This window comes from Maniola jurtina, chromosome 18 (assembly GCF_905333055.1).
Source record: "Maniola jurtina chromosome 18, ilManJurt1.1, whole genome shotgun sequence".
NCBI classification, from domain to species: Eukaryota; Metazoa; Arthropoda; class Insecta; order Lepidoptera; family Nymphalidae; genus Maniola; species Maniola jurtina.
Window position 1 is genome coordinate 11,296,971 of NC_060046.1, and position 17,616 is coordinate 11,314,586.

General features: G+C 38.1%; 1 protein-coding gene and 1 non-coding gene across 2 annotated transcripts in view; both read left to right on the top strand.

Annotated features, from left to right (window-relative positions):
• Window positions 1–1,632: 1,632 nt before the first annotated feature.
• Window positions 1,633–17,616, top strand: part of LOC123874385 — a 39,104-nt gene continuing 23,120 nt past the window's right edge. Inside the window, exon 1 of the mRNA XM_045919688.1 lies at window positions 1,633–3,882. Coding sequence (XP_045775644.1) covers window positions 3,326–3,882 — 557 coding nt within the window. The 5' untranslated portion in view covers window positions 1,633–3,325. The remainder of the gene's footprint in view (window positions 3,883–17,616) is intronic.
• Window positions 15,261–15,333, top strand: Trnav-aac. Its single transcript has one exon. It is a non-coding gene; the product is annotated as a tRNA-Val (tRNA).

Here is a 17,616-nt window from a genome sequence, read left to right on the forward strand (position 1 = left end):
GGGATTTTCAAAAACGTAAATCCATATGGACGAAGTTCCGGGTATCAACTAATACGCGAAATTTTTGATATGTTTATAAAAATCTATATTTATATTAGCGTGAATATGAATGTTTTTTACTTTTTGGCTCGTTTTTTGGTAGGGCAGTCGTGTTGTCTATTTTAAATTCTCTCTTGTTTGTACTAGGTTGGTCCTAGGTATAAATCCTTTCTGACTACCTAAACAAAAATAAATACCACCTACTCAGGTAGAAATAAAATGATTGTCATCTCAGCAAAGATGCAACCTTATACTGACATCGCGGACGTCGTCCTTTCAATGATGGTTTATTATAGTTTTTAGATTCATTACAAACAGGAACGATAGATACCGCGCGAGTCAAGAGCACTTGATAAATCATAACTTTAACTGGCTCGGCAAATTCTAGTTAGCTTTTTATATTTTTTTATATTACAGTACGTATAAGACTCAATTATACAACGTAGAACATATTTATTGACAAAACTAATATGACATCATTGCTTAATTAAACGTGGTCTAACATACAAAGAACGAATATAATAATATACTATTTAATTATGGGCATTAAAATGATCAGCCACCAAAAAGCTAATAAAAACAATGAACTTAATATAAATTCTTAACAAAAGTTAGTTAGAAAGGATCGATAGGCCAAAAAAGATCTGGGTTGGCCTATGAAACGATAGATTCATGGTAAAACCTTTTGGAGTAGACCAGGGTCTCAAAGGACTACAACCCTTTATCCTCTATGAGCTTTAGATGACGATGGAAGATGACATAGTAAAGAGACACTTCTGATAGACAATCAAGGCCTAATATTAAGTCCTGTAAATAGGTACACATTTAATTAAATTGAAATTAAGTAGGAAGTAAGGAAGAACATATTAAATTAAAGTCATAATATAATTTGAATTTGACGTTATTTTGTATGATAAGGGCAATGGCTAACAGTTTTGTTATATTATTGTCCATTTTTTGCATCGTTTTCATCGTTTTATATCAAAACATCTGCCAGACAGGTGGTGGTCTCTTCACGCGTGTCCAGCTTGGATGTAGGTAACACATGAATGGACAGATATTAGTGTAAGGTTACTTACTTCCACCTTAAGTGTCCTTTATGGCATATGGTATTATGGTGGACCTAATCTTATATGGAATTGGCAACATTTATATTGTTTATCTTAGTAGGTCATGATTATGAATTATTGTGAGTTTATAACTCCTCACTGTTGTTTAACCAGAGGGGAAAAGGAGTGCGCCTCTACCTCTTAGCAATATTACCTGTCCGTGGTACTCCTTGCTAGCTGATGAAAAGGTCTGGTGACCGACTCATAATAGCAGCAGCACGGGTGCAACAAGTCTAGTCTAGCCAACCCAGCGTGGAGATCACACTAATATTATAAAAGCGAAAGATTGTATGTGTGTGTGTCTGTGTGTGTGTGTATGTTTGTTACTCCTTCACGCGAAAACCACTGGAGGGATTTGGCTGAAATTCGGAATGGAGATAGATAGTATCCTGGATTAGCACATAGGCAACTTTTTATCCCGGAAAATCAAAAAGTTCCCACGGGATTTCGAAAACCTAAATTCACGCGGGCGAAGCCGCGGGCATCGGCTAGTTAAGGCATAAATCCTTATGATCAACGCGAAAACATAAATATCTCTAGTTCCCAGCGGCCCCACTTCTCCTGACTCTGGTGGCGGTCAAGAAGAAGGTGCAGCATCAGATGTCCAGAAACTCCATATAACGGGGGATGAGTGTTGATATTCGGAGGGTGCTCGACATGGATTGGACACGAAAAGTTGAATATAGATGCTGCCTGAAAGAGGCCTATGTCCATTGTGGATGTACATGTTAGTATATTGGCCAAAGATGAGATAATCAATCTAAAGATTATATTACTAGCCCGATCCCCGGTTAGCTTCAAATTAAGAGAATTCAGAATCTTCATTCATTATACCTAACCTAACCTGTTTACTTTCCTATATCTAACAACAGATTTACTTCATTTGATTAGATGAAGAAAATCTGTTGGAATCTTGAATACGGAGGGAAGAGGCTGTTTAAAAAAATCTCCTGACCCTATCAGGCGTTAAAAACTTATTGTTTATGTAGAATTATTTGCATACAAATACGAACAAAAACTATTTATGGGCTATTACAAAATAAAAAATTCTAATAAAAATCCCACGAGATTGATTTTATCTCCATACGCGCTGTTGGCCTTTTGGAATGTTTTGGAATTGAAAAACACATACCTTGACCTTCTTTCTTGGAGTCACATTAATTTATATTCTACGTGTTTTTAATTTAATATACACCTTAGTCATTAGTTTTAGCAGTTGATTTTTTAATATCGATTGAAGGATGAAGGATTAACTACAGGAACTGATGAATGCTCTCAAAAAATCAAACTCATTATTTTAGTTTAAAAAGAATTTTTCTAGAAGTTCTTTCAATACGCTTGGTTTAAAAGTTGAGTGATAATGATGATTAGTACAGTGTGTTTAAGATCTTAAAATTATTAGCTTTGAGCGTCCAAAATATGCCTTGAAGTTTATCTTTTAGAAATTCTTTAGATTTACAGGAAACTGGCTATTTTTGGTTCCAGATGGCGTTCTTGGTGTTGGCTTCTACTGGGTACTAGAACTTTGCTCGTTGAGCCGTTGCAATTAGTTTAGTCTAACCAGTTTTTGTATTGCTCCTGGTAGAGATTGGGGAACACTCGTTTACAATGAAGTTCCTCTATGTAACGGTACCTGAAACACACCTGTTTAAATTTGTTTCTTTTACACAAATTAGGCGCTTTGTACAGGGACCGTATCAAAACTCCATAATTTATGGTGACCCCACTTAATGAATATAGCTACTTGAGGATCGTCATTAGAATACTTTTATTGAGTTTAAATACTTTGACTTGCTGCACAAAGTTTATAAACAACACTCATTCAGACACGTGCCCTATATAAACAGACTATTGTCTTAGCAACTATCTGATACAAAGTATTTGATATACATTTGGAGTTTGGACAATCGTGTTTTGAACTATTCTTCATTGTTAGGGAAGGTTTTGTGGAGCTGAGCCGGGGTGATGAAGGCAGTATGCACCCTGCACCGGTTTGATTGACATAATAACGTGGGCACTGGGCAGGTAGCGAGGGGGGAGCTCAGCTCTGAGCAGTGAGCTCAGTCGAATCGCGTTCGCCGCACGCTGTAGTCGCGTGAGCCGTGAGTTTGAACCACAACCGGATCGTATGCCGGTCCTGTCGGCGCGATGGCGGCCCGCGGCTTGAAAGCTGCGTGATGTTGAAGCATGCTCAGCGGCCGCCGGCGGCGAACGATGCCGACCACCGCTACCAGAACATGCCGCGGCGGCCGCACCACCACCTCCCGCTCAACGTCTCCACCCTAGACTCCTCGAAGCATTCCGTCGGAGGCACGTCTGCGAGCGTCAGCCCCGGCGCCCAGCCGCCCACGACCCCGGCCGCCATCCCTGTCGTGACCCCAGTACCAGTCGTCTCACCGCCGAAACTAGCCAATGGAAACGTTACAGGCGTCCCCATTCCCCGCCCGACGCCTTCGAGGAGTCGAAGCACGCGAGCGGCCACGGAGGAGGCCCTCACGTCCTTAGCGTTACTGTGCCTCGTCAGCTTACTCCTGGCGTTGCTCGCCTTGTTGTTTCTCCTGAAGATTTCCGCGCCGGCGACTAGCTCGCCCGAGGAATTCGCTGTGGTGTACGAAGTGACGTTAGCTCTGTGTGCGTTGACACTATCGTTGAACCTCTGTTGCTTACTAGTTTGTGCTATCCAGTTCTTGTTCGCTGTGAAGCTGGTGCACTCCCCCTCAGCGCCTAACGGCCGGTGAGTTGAAACTGTTTGCACATCAATCAATCTGCTCTCGAGTCTCGGCTCTGGGACTATTATCCGTTAAGAATACCAAAGAACCGGTTTCGCTGAATGCTGATTGCGTTCCAGTATGTTAGGATACAATAAAATGACACCGCTCGTGGAATCGAGCTTATTTCACTTATTTGAGCACAATATGTATTACCTTGTTTATTTTCGGCGACATTTCGGATCCGCGAGCTTTTGACTCTTTATTCAGGTTATATTACACAACACGTTATAACTGTAAGTAGAGTTTTTGGGCGAACCATTATGGATACATGATACGCGATATTTATAGGTAACAGTTATATCGACAGCAGCCAATAAATATGAATTTCCAATTTGAAATTACCGGTTTCGTGTTACTATACAGCCGAAATTAATACTAATAAGAATTAATAGTAATTTAATCAATCCTCTCTGTTATCTGGCGATAAGTTACTTGGCAACGTTGTTATTTGGTAAAAAAATTGTATGATTTTTATTGACAAATAAAAAGATTATTTAGAAACTTATCAAGATTAAAGATACATTGTAATTTCATCAGTTAATCTTCCATATTTTTACAGCATAGTTGAATCAATACATCTATAGATACCGTGGTGTTTGCGCGTAGCACTATTAGGCAGGTGTTAACGGTCCCTCATGGCGGTTACATCTGAATGGCACGGTAAAAAATGAACAACGCTCAACGGTTGATAACTCGCACGCTTTTTGATATCATAATTCGTTATCTACCTACTTAGAAAATATGGATCTAAACGTTAGTAGGTAAATTGGAATTTGTAAATGACTACTGTTAAATCTTGTCAACATCCGAAATGCGTTTTGACTTTACCTATTCAATAATTTCGAAAAAATAAAACTATAGTAGGCGTACTGCCAATATTTTTACCTGGTTTCTTATTTGGTATGGTGACACTATAAGACCATGTCAATAAACGAAACCAATTTTGACTTTTTAGTTTTTATATTTTTACCATAAAGGGAAAGTTCCTATTTTTTCAATTTTTTTGGGGAACCTAGCTCCTATACCCTATAGGTAAACTACCTAATATAAAATAAAAATAAGTTGATTAAATTCACAACATTTTAATTGATTTGATTTTAAAATACTTACCTAATAGATTTTTTCATATCTACTTAAGTATTATGTACTTTTTACGTATGTAATTAAGTTTATTACAATCAAGCCGTTTTGTAACACAAGTCGTAGGACTAGCTAGTATAACTCTAGAACCTAGGTAACTTAAGTGCCTAAGTAAAATAATTACTTACATTTTTTATGGAACACAAACTTGGTTGCCTTGGTTTTTGTTGTTTTATCATTACGAAAAGTGATAAGGCAGATAGGCTAGCTAAAAATTTACAAATTAGTTAACAACCAAGCATGTTTGCTTACCTTTTAAAAAGCTTTTTAAGATAAGTTTGACTTTTTGGTGCGTCTATCTAAATGGTACCTAGGTATTTACTTACCTATTACCTACCTACCATCTTGAAATAGGCATAGTACCTAGTAGTAGTATCCAATTAAGTAATTCCTCAGCCAATTTTGGACTTGCCTTTACACAGGTTCAAAAAATCTATTAAAAATATGCTTCTGAGAAAAGCATATTATACTATCGAAGATTATGTAAATGATAAAAAAGCGTGGATTTGACCTGCAATTCGCTCCAGCAATGCGCAGGACTTCAATTGCTTTTATACATGGCATAATATTGTATATCAAATCTTTGAAAAGAGCAACCGCGGAGTTTCTTGCTGGTTCTTCTCGGTAGGAAAGGCATTCCGAACCAGTGGTAGATGCTTTGACGATTCAAAAGAACTTGTAAAAGTCTAATTGAATAAATTTTTTTTTTTTTTAATCTACTAACTAGTTTACCTATGAGTGGTATCTTGGGCACATTAGATATCCCTAGGTAGTCTCCAAGACTGGAGTACTTACGTAGGTAGGTACCTACTTATAGGTACCTACTCCCTTCCGTAACCGCTGATTAAGTAGGTAAGTATAAGGACTTCGTCTGTGGTGGCGTTTGCTGGCGCGCGTGTTGTGACTTTTTGGAGTGTTTTTTTGTTAGAAGTGGCCGGTTTTTGTGTTCTGCTGGTGTTTATTGCTGGTGGAACTGACTGGGAAGAAGCTCTAAAGGGGCGCCGCGTGTATGTCGGCGGGCGCCGGTATAGACGAAGTCCATATAGTTTCCCTAACTTGTAAATAACTACAAACTTGACATTGGCTAATCAGTGTAAAGCCAGACGAAAAAAAAAAAAGGTAAGTATAACTGTATACGTATGTAGTAGGTAGGTATGGTAGGCACTATTGGTACGAGTAGTGACCGCATAGCAAAGTGGCGAAGGCTCGGGCACGGTAATATTATCTATACAGTATTCTAACTCGGCCGTTTCTTTGAAATAAATACCTACCGCTGCGCGGTACGTAAACATGCGGTAGGGCTGCCCGCCTCCAGTAGTTTAATTACATTTGCCTACTTTGTGTTCCATCTAGTTTTGTGATTGTAAATATACTTTTTTTATATAAACAAATAAAATACTTTGTGAATTGCATAGGAAATGTTCAATAAAAATGCGTGTTGTTTTTTGATTGGTAGATTTAATTAAAAAACCATGTTTATATTTGCGCCTCGACTGAGACGTAGGAAATTAAACGAACGTTACGAATTATTAAATTTTAAAGTTTAAAAAATCCGCATCCCTATAAAGCTTTTAATCAAAAATTGTTTTGGGGAACATGGGCAAGATAGAGAAAAAGGAATAAATATCTTTTACTTGGTTATAGACACCTGCAGCTACTTTACAATTTATATATTTGGTTTTAAATGAAGTTCGGCACATTTTCTCCATTTTTTGTATATATTCCACAAAATCATCGCTGGGTACAATCAAAAAAGTTTGCGAATTAATCTTATTGTAGTCCCGGTACCTTAAATACCGACATTCTGAGCTGAAATTGTGGCTTCTTTGATCGGGTTTCACATACAACGAAAAAATCGCGCGGTTATTGTTAGAAAAACAAAACACCGCCCGTTCGTCACTGCGGCACAGTCGCGACTGTCTGCATGTCGAACGCCTGCCGACATCGAGGTGCGTAGGTATAGCTCGCGTTTCGTCCGTTTGTATGAAGTTGGAATACTGTACATACCATTACCGTGGCTCGGGCGAAGATAATATAGGTACGTAGGTACACGATATACCTAAGATCCTATACAAAGTTACTAGGTACATGAGTTGAAACCAGGCTACTCATGAGGTACCCATCTCTAGTCTCTACCTTTGCATTTTTGCTAATCATGACTAATACTCCCCTTTCTCCTCCAATTAAGCGTAAGCTTGTGCCAGGAGTGGGTACGACAATAGTGCAACGGGTGGGGTTTGAACCGCGCCGACCTTTCGGAATTCAGTCCGCTCCTCAACCGTTGAGCTATCGAGGCTAGGCTTAGACTATTAGATAAGCGAAATTCGTAGACAGATAAGAATTGGTAGGAATAATTACTATAAAGGTAAAATTACGTTATCATGACACATCGTTTCGGTTACCTTGTGAACAAGTGAGTGTAGGAATCCAGTCGGCTCGACTGAGCTGAGCTGAGACAGAGCAACAGGTAGGAACCGGTCGTCTTCCGCAAACGTACAGCGTGACCTTATAAACTTGTTGTCATAGTGGGTAGGCATACTAGCTATGATTATGTGTTCATTTGGGCATGACTGGGCCTCCGCAAGTTGCAACATGCCTAATCTAGATTATTTTGATGTCTAGATTAATTTACTTAGGTCTTTTTCAGGGCTCCGTACCCTGAGGATACCAACAACAGCCTATTCCAATGTCCGGTGTCCGTCCGTCCGTCTGTCATGTTCGCGCTGTACCTTAGGTAGAGAATTATTGAAATAGGGCCCGGTTGGCAGTGTCCTTCATTCATAGAGGCGTAAAAGCACTGCTTACCCTAGTTGTAATAGTTCAAAGCCCATTTTCATTATGACTTAATACTCAGTAAGTTCTTATATAATATCTATTGAATGCCTAAGCTTTCCGTCCACTTTGGACAAGGCTTGAAAAAGGCATGCTACAGTTTTTCCTAATTTACCCTCACCACATCATTAGCGTGGGAAAATCAAAACTATTTCGCTGCGTTTAAACTAAAAAGGCGCCATCAACTCGTTTTTAATTGGAAAACTCAGACAAGTTGCATCTAAGTACGTGGAACTTGTTCAACAAGAATTAATATAAAGTTTATAGCCGGGAGCTGATGGTACAATTTTGGAAACGACTTGATATGAAGACGACTTGCACGCCACGGCCTCTATCGACGACGAATTTGGCATTTTCGTTTCGTCCGTGCCTCGGAATTCGGAAAGTCATGCAAGCCGTCGTCGCATCGCTACCGGTTGTCATCACCATCACACTAATAAAGCGAAAGTTTGTGTGTATGTATGTGTGTATGTTTGTTACTCTTTCATAAACTATTAAACGGATTTGGCTGAAATTCCGAATGGAGACAGATTATACCCTGAATTAAAACATATGCTACTTTTTATCCGGGAAAATCAAAGAGTTCCTAGGGGATTTTGAAAAACGCAAATTCACGCGGACGAAGTCGCGGGTGTATGCTAGTAATTAAATAATCGTAAACCTAAGCTGACGTAGTTTTAACTTTATCCAAAGAAAATAACCCCCACCACACCACCACCATTATTTTATTTTTAAGTTTAATCTCAGCAATGAGGAATACGATCCCTAATTCCCTATCAATGCCTGAGTAACTATGGCAACGAAGCTCCAGCCAGTCCGTGGTGGCACGACATTAAATTTGACCTTGCCACTTGACAAAGCTTAAATTAGACTCGGTAGACCGATTATATTAGTTAGACCTTTCATTCCGTAATCTGAGCGCCAGTTAGTTATTTTGATTCACCTTATTTGACCTACAACTACTTAAGAAACACCATTACTGAGATATTCGTTTATGGTTTTCGTAAATCCAATACTTATGGATCTATGACGTTTTAACCAAACATCAGCGGGATGATTCGCTAAATCAGTGATCATCACTTAATGAAAGCTATCACACTCACTTCACATTGGTTGGTTCTACATTGCTGCTTCACTGAGCGATATCAAAATAATGTTTCGTGGAAATCAAACCTTCAATGGATTTAAAGTAAATGTCAAATGAGCTTGGTGGCTTTCATTCAGCGAGGCAAGTACTTTACACTTTCATGATACATTTACAAAACCAAGTAACTAAGTAACTTCTTTCTTACATTTTTTCCACCAGCTCTTTCCTATAAAGTTTATGCCATGGAAGACGCCGCGCACCTGCATTCAGATATGCAATGCATAGAGAAAAACCTACATGACGTAATTCATTACTTCTTACATAAAGACCGGATAAGGTGACTGCCCTGATAACGATTCGATGTACTTCATACTAAACAGTTATCGCACTATTACTTTTCATTTGATTTAAATCCATGAACTTTTTTGTTCATTACCCAATTATTCTTGAATGAATGAAAGAATAGTGAAATTATATCACATAAGACAGAGGGGCTAACAGTACGCGTCACAAAAGTTGAGAAAGAACCGCTTTCTGTGCGCGTAGATATACGAATAGCGTAATCTTGAAAGTCTGGGCTGCTAAAGTTTGAACCTACGACCATTCAGTCCTATGCACCTTTGAGCTAATAAAGTTTATATTTCTAAAAGCACGTCCACACTTGCGCTCGCGCATGAACCGTGTACACATCGCGTATCATAAGAACATATTACGTTTCCATGAGTTGATTGCGAGCGGTTCGCGTGCATATTGAACAAGTCACGGGGGGGCGTACACACATGTTCATGAGTTTAAAGTGAGTATAAAAATGATTTATTTATTGAAAATGTCACAATAAAAATTTTAAGCTAGCCTTATCTAATTATTGTACAAATTATGCCCGCGTGGAATGGACATTTCCGACAGCCAGAACTCTCGATAATTTAGGCCTCAGAGAATAGTCTAGATGTAAATTTTGCCAATTTTTTTCATATTCAGTAAGCATTTGCCTACAGTTTAGTCTTGAAATATTGTTTCGTGATAACGTTTTTGCCCCCCCCCAAACGTTTACAAAATGAGATAATTTTGATCTCATTATATCCAGTACACCTTAATCTAGGCTCGTACGCTTTATTTTTTAATATTTTAGTTTAAATACATTAAATAAAATACTTGAGAAAGATTTTAGGTCAAAAATATGGATATTTAGACGCTAGTAACTTTTAACATAGGCAATATTTCTTTAAAATTAAAACATACGAGTATGGAGAACTCCATTAGATCTATAACATTTGTAAAAATCATGAAAATTGGACTACATTTACGGGAAGAAAAACGTTATCGCTTGTGCGTGCGCAAGTGTGGAAGCACTTTTACACGGCGCCTGGCGGGACCGCACAAGTTTGTAGGTACCTAGCCTAATAAATAAAACACATTAATTCCATTAGTGTACAGTGTAGAGTCGGCTTTACACTACAGAGTGTGAACGCGAGTTGAATATTTGTATGTAATTCAGTATTTTGTATGGAAATAGCGTAAGGACGGTGCATCCAATGCATTTTGAGCGAAAATTTAGAACATTTCCAACTTCTTGGTATTGTTTGTCCGTGTGAAGTTTATAATAATTTATTTAGGTTTTGAAAAATGGGTAAAGTAGGTACAGTCGTCACGGGTAACATTGTAAACGTGTCAGGCATTGTAAATCGACGCGATAATAATAATAATAATAATAAGCCATTTATTTCCAAAATAAATTATGTACAATTAATTTTTCTAAGTAGGTACATTATTACATAATTTTACTGTCTAGTTAAATTTATATTTTCTTATTATTAAAACACATTATAATTACATATTTCAAAAAGTGAATAAAGACAAAAATGTGCAACTAAAATAGACTAAAAATATTACAATAATATTCTAGTTTTTTTTTTTTTTTTTTTTTCATTCCTATGATTTATATAATATTAACGTCATCTGTCAATCCAATTTATATTTGATAACTATTTTTTTTAAATATATTATTATTAATAACAAGATATTAAATTTTACATGTTTAACAGTAGCAAAAAAATGATAATAACATGAATAAGGATTATGCACCTATTTTTTGTTTGGTTGTATTTGTATTTTGGGTACCCATCTTTGGGTGTAGGCCTCCTCCATCTTGTATATTTGTTGTTTCAATGTTTTTCGAATCGTGAATCTAACTCTGTTAAAGCCGGTTGATGGAGGGTTTCGGTCTAAGACTCCCACGACGCGATAGGACAGCTTAATTTAGAAAAAGATCCTGTTAGGGCAAGAATTTCGTTATTTTATAAAAGCTGAAAGTTACTCTGCTTATTGCCTCCAACACAAGGATACGTCTGGCCCTAACGGGCTCTTAGTCCTAATGGAAATATGTAATGGCATGTTAAGTGTAATCAATAAAAAATTAAAGTGTTATTTCTTGTACGATGGTAGGTACGGAACCCTTCAAGTGCGAGAACAATTCGCACTTGACCGGCTTTTCATTCAGATAATTAATTAGGTGGCACTTGACTGCGATCTCACCTAGTGGTAAGTGAAGACATGATGCAGTCTAAGATAAGATGGAAGCGGGCTAACTTGGAAGGGGAGGCAGTTTTACGTAATTTTAATTTGAGTCAGATATAAAAATATACTAGCTGACGCCCGCGACTTCGTCCGCGTGGATTCAGGTTTTTCGAAATCCCGTGGAAACTCTTTGGTTTTCCGGGATATAAAAAGAAGCCTATGTGCTAATCCAGGATATTATCTATCTCCATTCCGAATTTCAGCCAAATCCGTCCAGTAGTTTTTGCGGGAAGGAGTAACAAACATACACACACACACACACACACACACACACAAACTTTCGCCTTTATAATATTAGTGTGATATTTACTGTATGTAATGTAATAAGGCTACCAGTAATCATATGTTTTCGTAACATTATATTTCTCGAACACTTCCTTATCTCGCAAACCGGATCGCGTAAACATTTCACGGTGATAGTGTAAACTTTCATACTGAAACTGTGTCGCCGGATGTTTGGGATAAAGATAATGCAGATTAACCGCGTTTTACATAGCTTTATCATACTAGCTTAGCTTTTTAATGTGGCTCTCCTTCTCCTTCTTATTCTAAGAGGAGACCCGCCTTTTTCTTCGTTAACGGGACGGAAATCTCCTAATATAAAAATAGGATTTTTACCTACTAAAACCCACTCAGTGGCCACCCTCAGCACGTAGAATTTACCCTACTTATTAGGATTTGGGAGACAGACAAACAGACAACAAAGTATTATAGAATCTGTAGGGGTTCTTTTTCCTTTTGAGATTTCCTTTTTGCATTATCATTTAAATCTTTCATTGCCGTTACATAAACAACTTGAAGCAAAGATTTAATTTATGATAGCTACTTATTACTAACACATGTATTTCCCATGCAAACACTAAACGTAGGTTACCAAAGGCCTCAAGGTAATTAGAGTGAAACAAAACAAACCATGGGAGGTATTTTATGGTGTATCTATTGTTGGTGTAATTATAAGTATAAGCTGACAAACGACAGCTCATCTACATAATATTTAGTTTAGAATTGTTTTTAACCCCAGACCCAAAAAGAGGGGTGTTAGGGTGTTATAAGTTTGACGTGTGTATCTGTGTATCTGTCTGTGGCATCGTAGCGCCTAAACGAATGAGCCGATTTTAATTTAGTTTTTTTGTTTGAAAGGTGGATTGATCGAGAGTGTTCTTAGCTATCATCCAAGAAAATCGGTTCAGCCGTTTGAAAGTTATCAGCTTTTTTCTAGTTACTGTAACCTTCGCTTGTCGGGGGTGTTATACATTTTTAATTTACACTTGTTTAAAACTATCAGTGCTAATTTGGCCACACAAATCCCTAAACTAAATGGACAGGACAAAAAAAAAACAGAATTTTGGGCTAAAATCTTATGCTTATGAATTTTTGAAATGCAAAATCATAGTTCGGAAAACTTTTGTGTTACATCATTCAAACAAAAAATGTACGTAACTAAGGTAACTAGTTATCTATATTACTTACAATTAAATGAAATCACGCTTCGTAAAACATATTTTAAAGTAGGTAACATCATTATAATTTATATCAAATAAGTTTGACAAAAACTACGTTCAACAAGTTCAAACATCTAAACTTGTTCCAAATATTTTAAAAAGTTTCTCAAATCGTCAGCCCCATTTCTCACGAGAAAGCGATAACATCCGCTATCCGTGATCCGACATCACTTCAAATCTTTTGTCACCCCATAATGAGTGTCTTTATGGGTTAACCCATATTTATCCACACTATTTCTTATGATCCTTCCTTTCTTACATTAAAATAAATAAAAATCTGTTTTAGGATGTACAGCCCGGCTAGCATGGGCAGTAGATAAAAATTATATCCCCCGATTATATCCACTGATGTCATAGAAATCAGTGGATATAATCGGGGATATAATTTTTATCTACTGCCCATGCTAGCCGGGCAAGTTTCATATGATACCCCACTTGGTATAGTTATCTTATTTTGAAAATTGAAACACATTTTAATTTTTTTTCAATGATGTAACCACAAATTCGCGGTTTTCAGATTTATTCCTGTACTTGTGCTATAAGACCTACCAAACATGATTTTAGGTCAATGGGAAGTACCCTATAGGTTTCTTGACAGTCACGACGGACAGACAGACAGACAGACAGACACACAACAAAGTGATCCTATAAGGGTTCCTTTTTCCTAAAAATAACAATTTTGTTTTTTTTTGGGATGCTACCTATATTCACAGTTTTCGGATTTTTCTCTTTATTTGCGCTATAAGACCTACCTACTTGAAAGGCCACATTCAGACAGACATGTTCCGTCCACATTCTTGAACCAATTTCAAATAGCTTAATCAAAGAATGGATTCATTTTAAAAATAAATAAAAGATAAATATTTGAAATGATACAATTTAAAATCTCTATTTAGTGAGATTCTTCTACGAAACAATGAAGAGGTGTTCGCCGGAAATGATCGGAATTTTCGTCCACGGCCTTGTGCAAGGCTTTGGGCCGCTCTTTGCTTTTTACTATAACCCGTTTTGAGCTCTAGCCATTGGTCAGACGGAGGGAGCAGGGACTACGTTATACGTACCCACCTTTACTTATCTATCTACTACTTGGCAGGAAGGTATGTAATGATAAGGCTGTCTTATTCCACCATGGAGAGATGTCCTTAAGAATTATTTAAGACTAGCTGTGCCCGCGACTTCGTTCGCGTGGAATAGTGACTTTTCGGGCAGCATCTGTACGTTAAAAATTTTCGCCGTGATTCTTTAAATTGACATAACTTTTTTATTTATAAACCGATTGACATGAAATAAACACTAAATATTAAGTGAAGCTTATTACAATATATTAGTGAAAACCGTATTTAAATCGAATAAGCCGTTTCTGATATTAGCGTGCACAAACACACAGACAAACAGACAAAAAAAAAAATTAATTACAATTTCGGGTTCGGCATCGATATAATAACAACCCCTGCTACTTTTTTTTTTATATATTTCCATTGTACAGACACCACTTTTCTACAATTTTATTAAATGTATAGAATAGTATAGATACGTTCTACATTTTCCATATTACACCCCTATTATTTATTTATTGCAACAAGTGTAAATTAAAAATTTATCACACCCCCGACAAGTGAAGGTTATACAGTAACTGGAAAGAGCTGATAACTTTCAAACGGCTGAACTGATTTTCTTGGATTATAGCTAAGAACACTCACGATCAAGCCACCTTTCAAACAAAAAACAACAAATTTAAAATCGGTTCATTAGTTTAGGAGCTACGATGGCACAGACAGATACACAGATACACACGTCAAACTTATAACACCCCTCTTTTTGGGTCGGGGTTAAAAAAGGAAATATACTTAAAGACAAAATAATACATAAACAGTTTTATTTTAATTTGTAATTTGCCGTAATAAATAATCGGGTCAGGGATCAGAAAATGAGGTTATCTCAAAAGTCAAATTTTTTGAGTTCAACTCAAAATCTTTGGCTTTTCAAATTGAAACTGGTTTGATGATAGGGAAGCGACTAAAATTCGCGACAGATCACGAGAGATCGGGGCGTCCCCCCGCCTCACACCCCGATTGCCATCTCGACCTGTCGCGTACTATAGGTAGATACTTCGCTTGCGATTACGCTCAGTTGCAATGTATGAAATAAGTTAATTATGTAGGGTTACATTTTTCTTATGATAGAAGATTTCAAGAGAGTAGATATCGTTTCCGTGGTGTAGCGGTTATCACATCTGCCTAACACGCAGAAGGCCCCCGGTTCGATCCCGGGCGGAAACATACCTTTTTGCTACTTTTTTAGGGTTCCTTACCCGAAGATTGCTAACGAGACCCGATTACCACAGTTTTACGTAAAACTGTGCTATTACTAAGGCTCCGCTGTCTATCCGTCGGTCTGTCAACGGGGCTGTACCTAGCTAGTGAACCGTAATAGGTAGATAGTTTAAATTTTTAACCCCCAACCCAAAAAGAGGGATGTTATGAGTTTTACGTGTGTATCTGTGTATCTGTCTGTGGCATCGTAGCTCCTAAACTAATGAACCGGTTTTAATTTGGTTTATTTCGTTTGAAAGGTGGCTTGATCGAAAGTGTTCTTAGATACAAGTGTAAATTAAAAATTTATAACACCCCCGACGATCCAAAGTATCTGAGTTTTCCAAAATGTTGCATCGGGGAATACGAGTGATACACACGGTAGTTGTAGTCACACTGCTTTAATCAAACAAAAGACATTGGGATGACGTATACATGCAATCCTGAATAGACACATATACAACACTCCTTCCCCTAGATTGACAATCTCGTAAAATAGCTCGTCGTCTGATCCCCGTTGCATCTGTTGTCGCGTTTATATCGTTCGCGATATACCACTGTAGCAGTCGACCTTTATATGACTTCCAAGAGTCACCACGACCGTGGTCAAAAGTCGATAAAATCCCGACCGACAACGACACCCGATCGACCGACATTTTTTATTTCCCCGGCACGTGGGTAATTATTAGATGCGCGCTCGTCGCCACTGTTGCATCGGGGAATACGAGTGATACACACGGTAGTTGTAGTCACACTGCTTTAATCAAACAAAAGACATTGGGATGACGTATACATGCAATCCTGAATAGACACATATACAACACAAAACATCATTTTCAAATAAATAATTATGTATTTAGGCAACGTCCATCTTGACAGCTTGACATTTGTCTATTGACATAATATTATGAACCTAACGGTTATCTAACCTTCTTTTCTACAAGAAAACTAGAAAAGAGCTGATAACTCTTAAACGGCTGCACCAATTTTTTTAGATTATAGCTAAGAACACTCTCGATCAAGCCACCTTTCAAACAAAAAAAACTACATTAAAATCGGTTCATTCGTTTAGGCGCTACGATGCCACAGACAGATACACAGATACACAGATACACAGACACACAGATACACAGATACACAGGTCAAACTTATAACACCCCTCTTTTTGGGTCGGGGGTTAAAAATCCAAGAAAATCGGTTCAGCCGTTTGAAAGTTATCAGCTCTTTTCTAGTTACTGTAATCTTCACTAATTTTCGGGGTTGTTATAAATTTTTAATTTACACTTGTCATAGAATGTGTATTTCTGTCGCTATAACAAAAAAAAAGTGTTATATCTGTACAATGATGGTACGGAACCCTTCGTGTGCAAATCCGAAAAGTTAGAAATGCGTGCCCGGGATCGAACTCATCAAACCCCCGACCACCCATAAACCTACTCACTAGGCTATCACTTCAATCATCCATACTAATATTATAAATGCAAAAGTGTGTCTGTCTGTTTGCTAGCTTTTTATACGGCTCAACAGTTTAACCGTTTTTTATAAAAGGTACAGAGTTAGCTTACACCCCGGGAAAGGCATAGGCTACTTTTTATCCTAGGAAATTAAAGAGATCCCACGGGATCCTCAGAAGCTCATCCGTTTAACCGATTCATTCGAAATTTTGGACAGAGGTAGCTTGCGTCCCGGAAAGTGACAGGCAACTTTTCGTCCCGGAAAAGCAAAGAGTTCCCACGGAATTTTTAAAAACCTCAATCCACGCGGACGAAGTCGCGGGCTTTATAATAATAATAATAATAATAATAACTAATGACTCGGTGCCCCATTCATGGCTCTTGAGGGTCCTTGAGCTGTACAAAGTTGACAGTGCAGTTCGAGACTTCCTTGAGGCATGCATGGGGCAGTGGAGCACGATCCTGTGTCTCCATGGTGAGCGGTTGGCGGCTGCCGATGACCGGATAAGGATAGGGCGGGGTATCTTCCAGGGTGATTGTCTGAGCCCGCTATGGTTTAGCCTGTCTTTGAACCCACTGAGCACCCTGCTGGAGGGCTCGGGGACAGGCTTTCAGTTTCGGAGAGGAGGGACAAGAGTACCTCACCTTCTGTACATGGATGACCTCAAACTGCTGGCACCCAATGCCACCCGCCTGAGGGAGTTGCTGAACATCACCACTGAGTTCAGCAATTCCATCAGGATGGAGCTTGGACTGGACAAGTGTGCGGTCATACATGTGGAGAGGGGACAGGTTA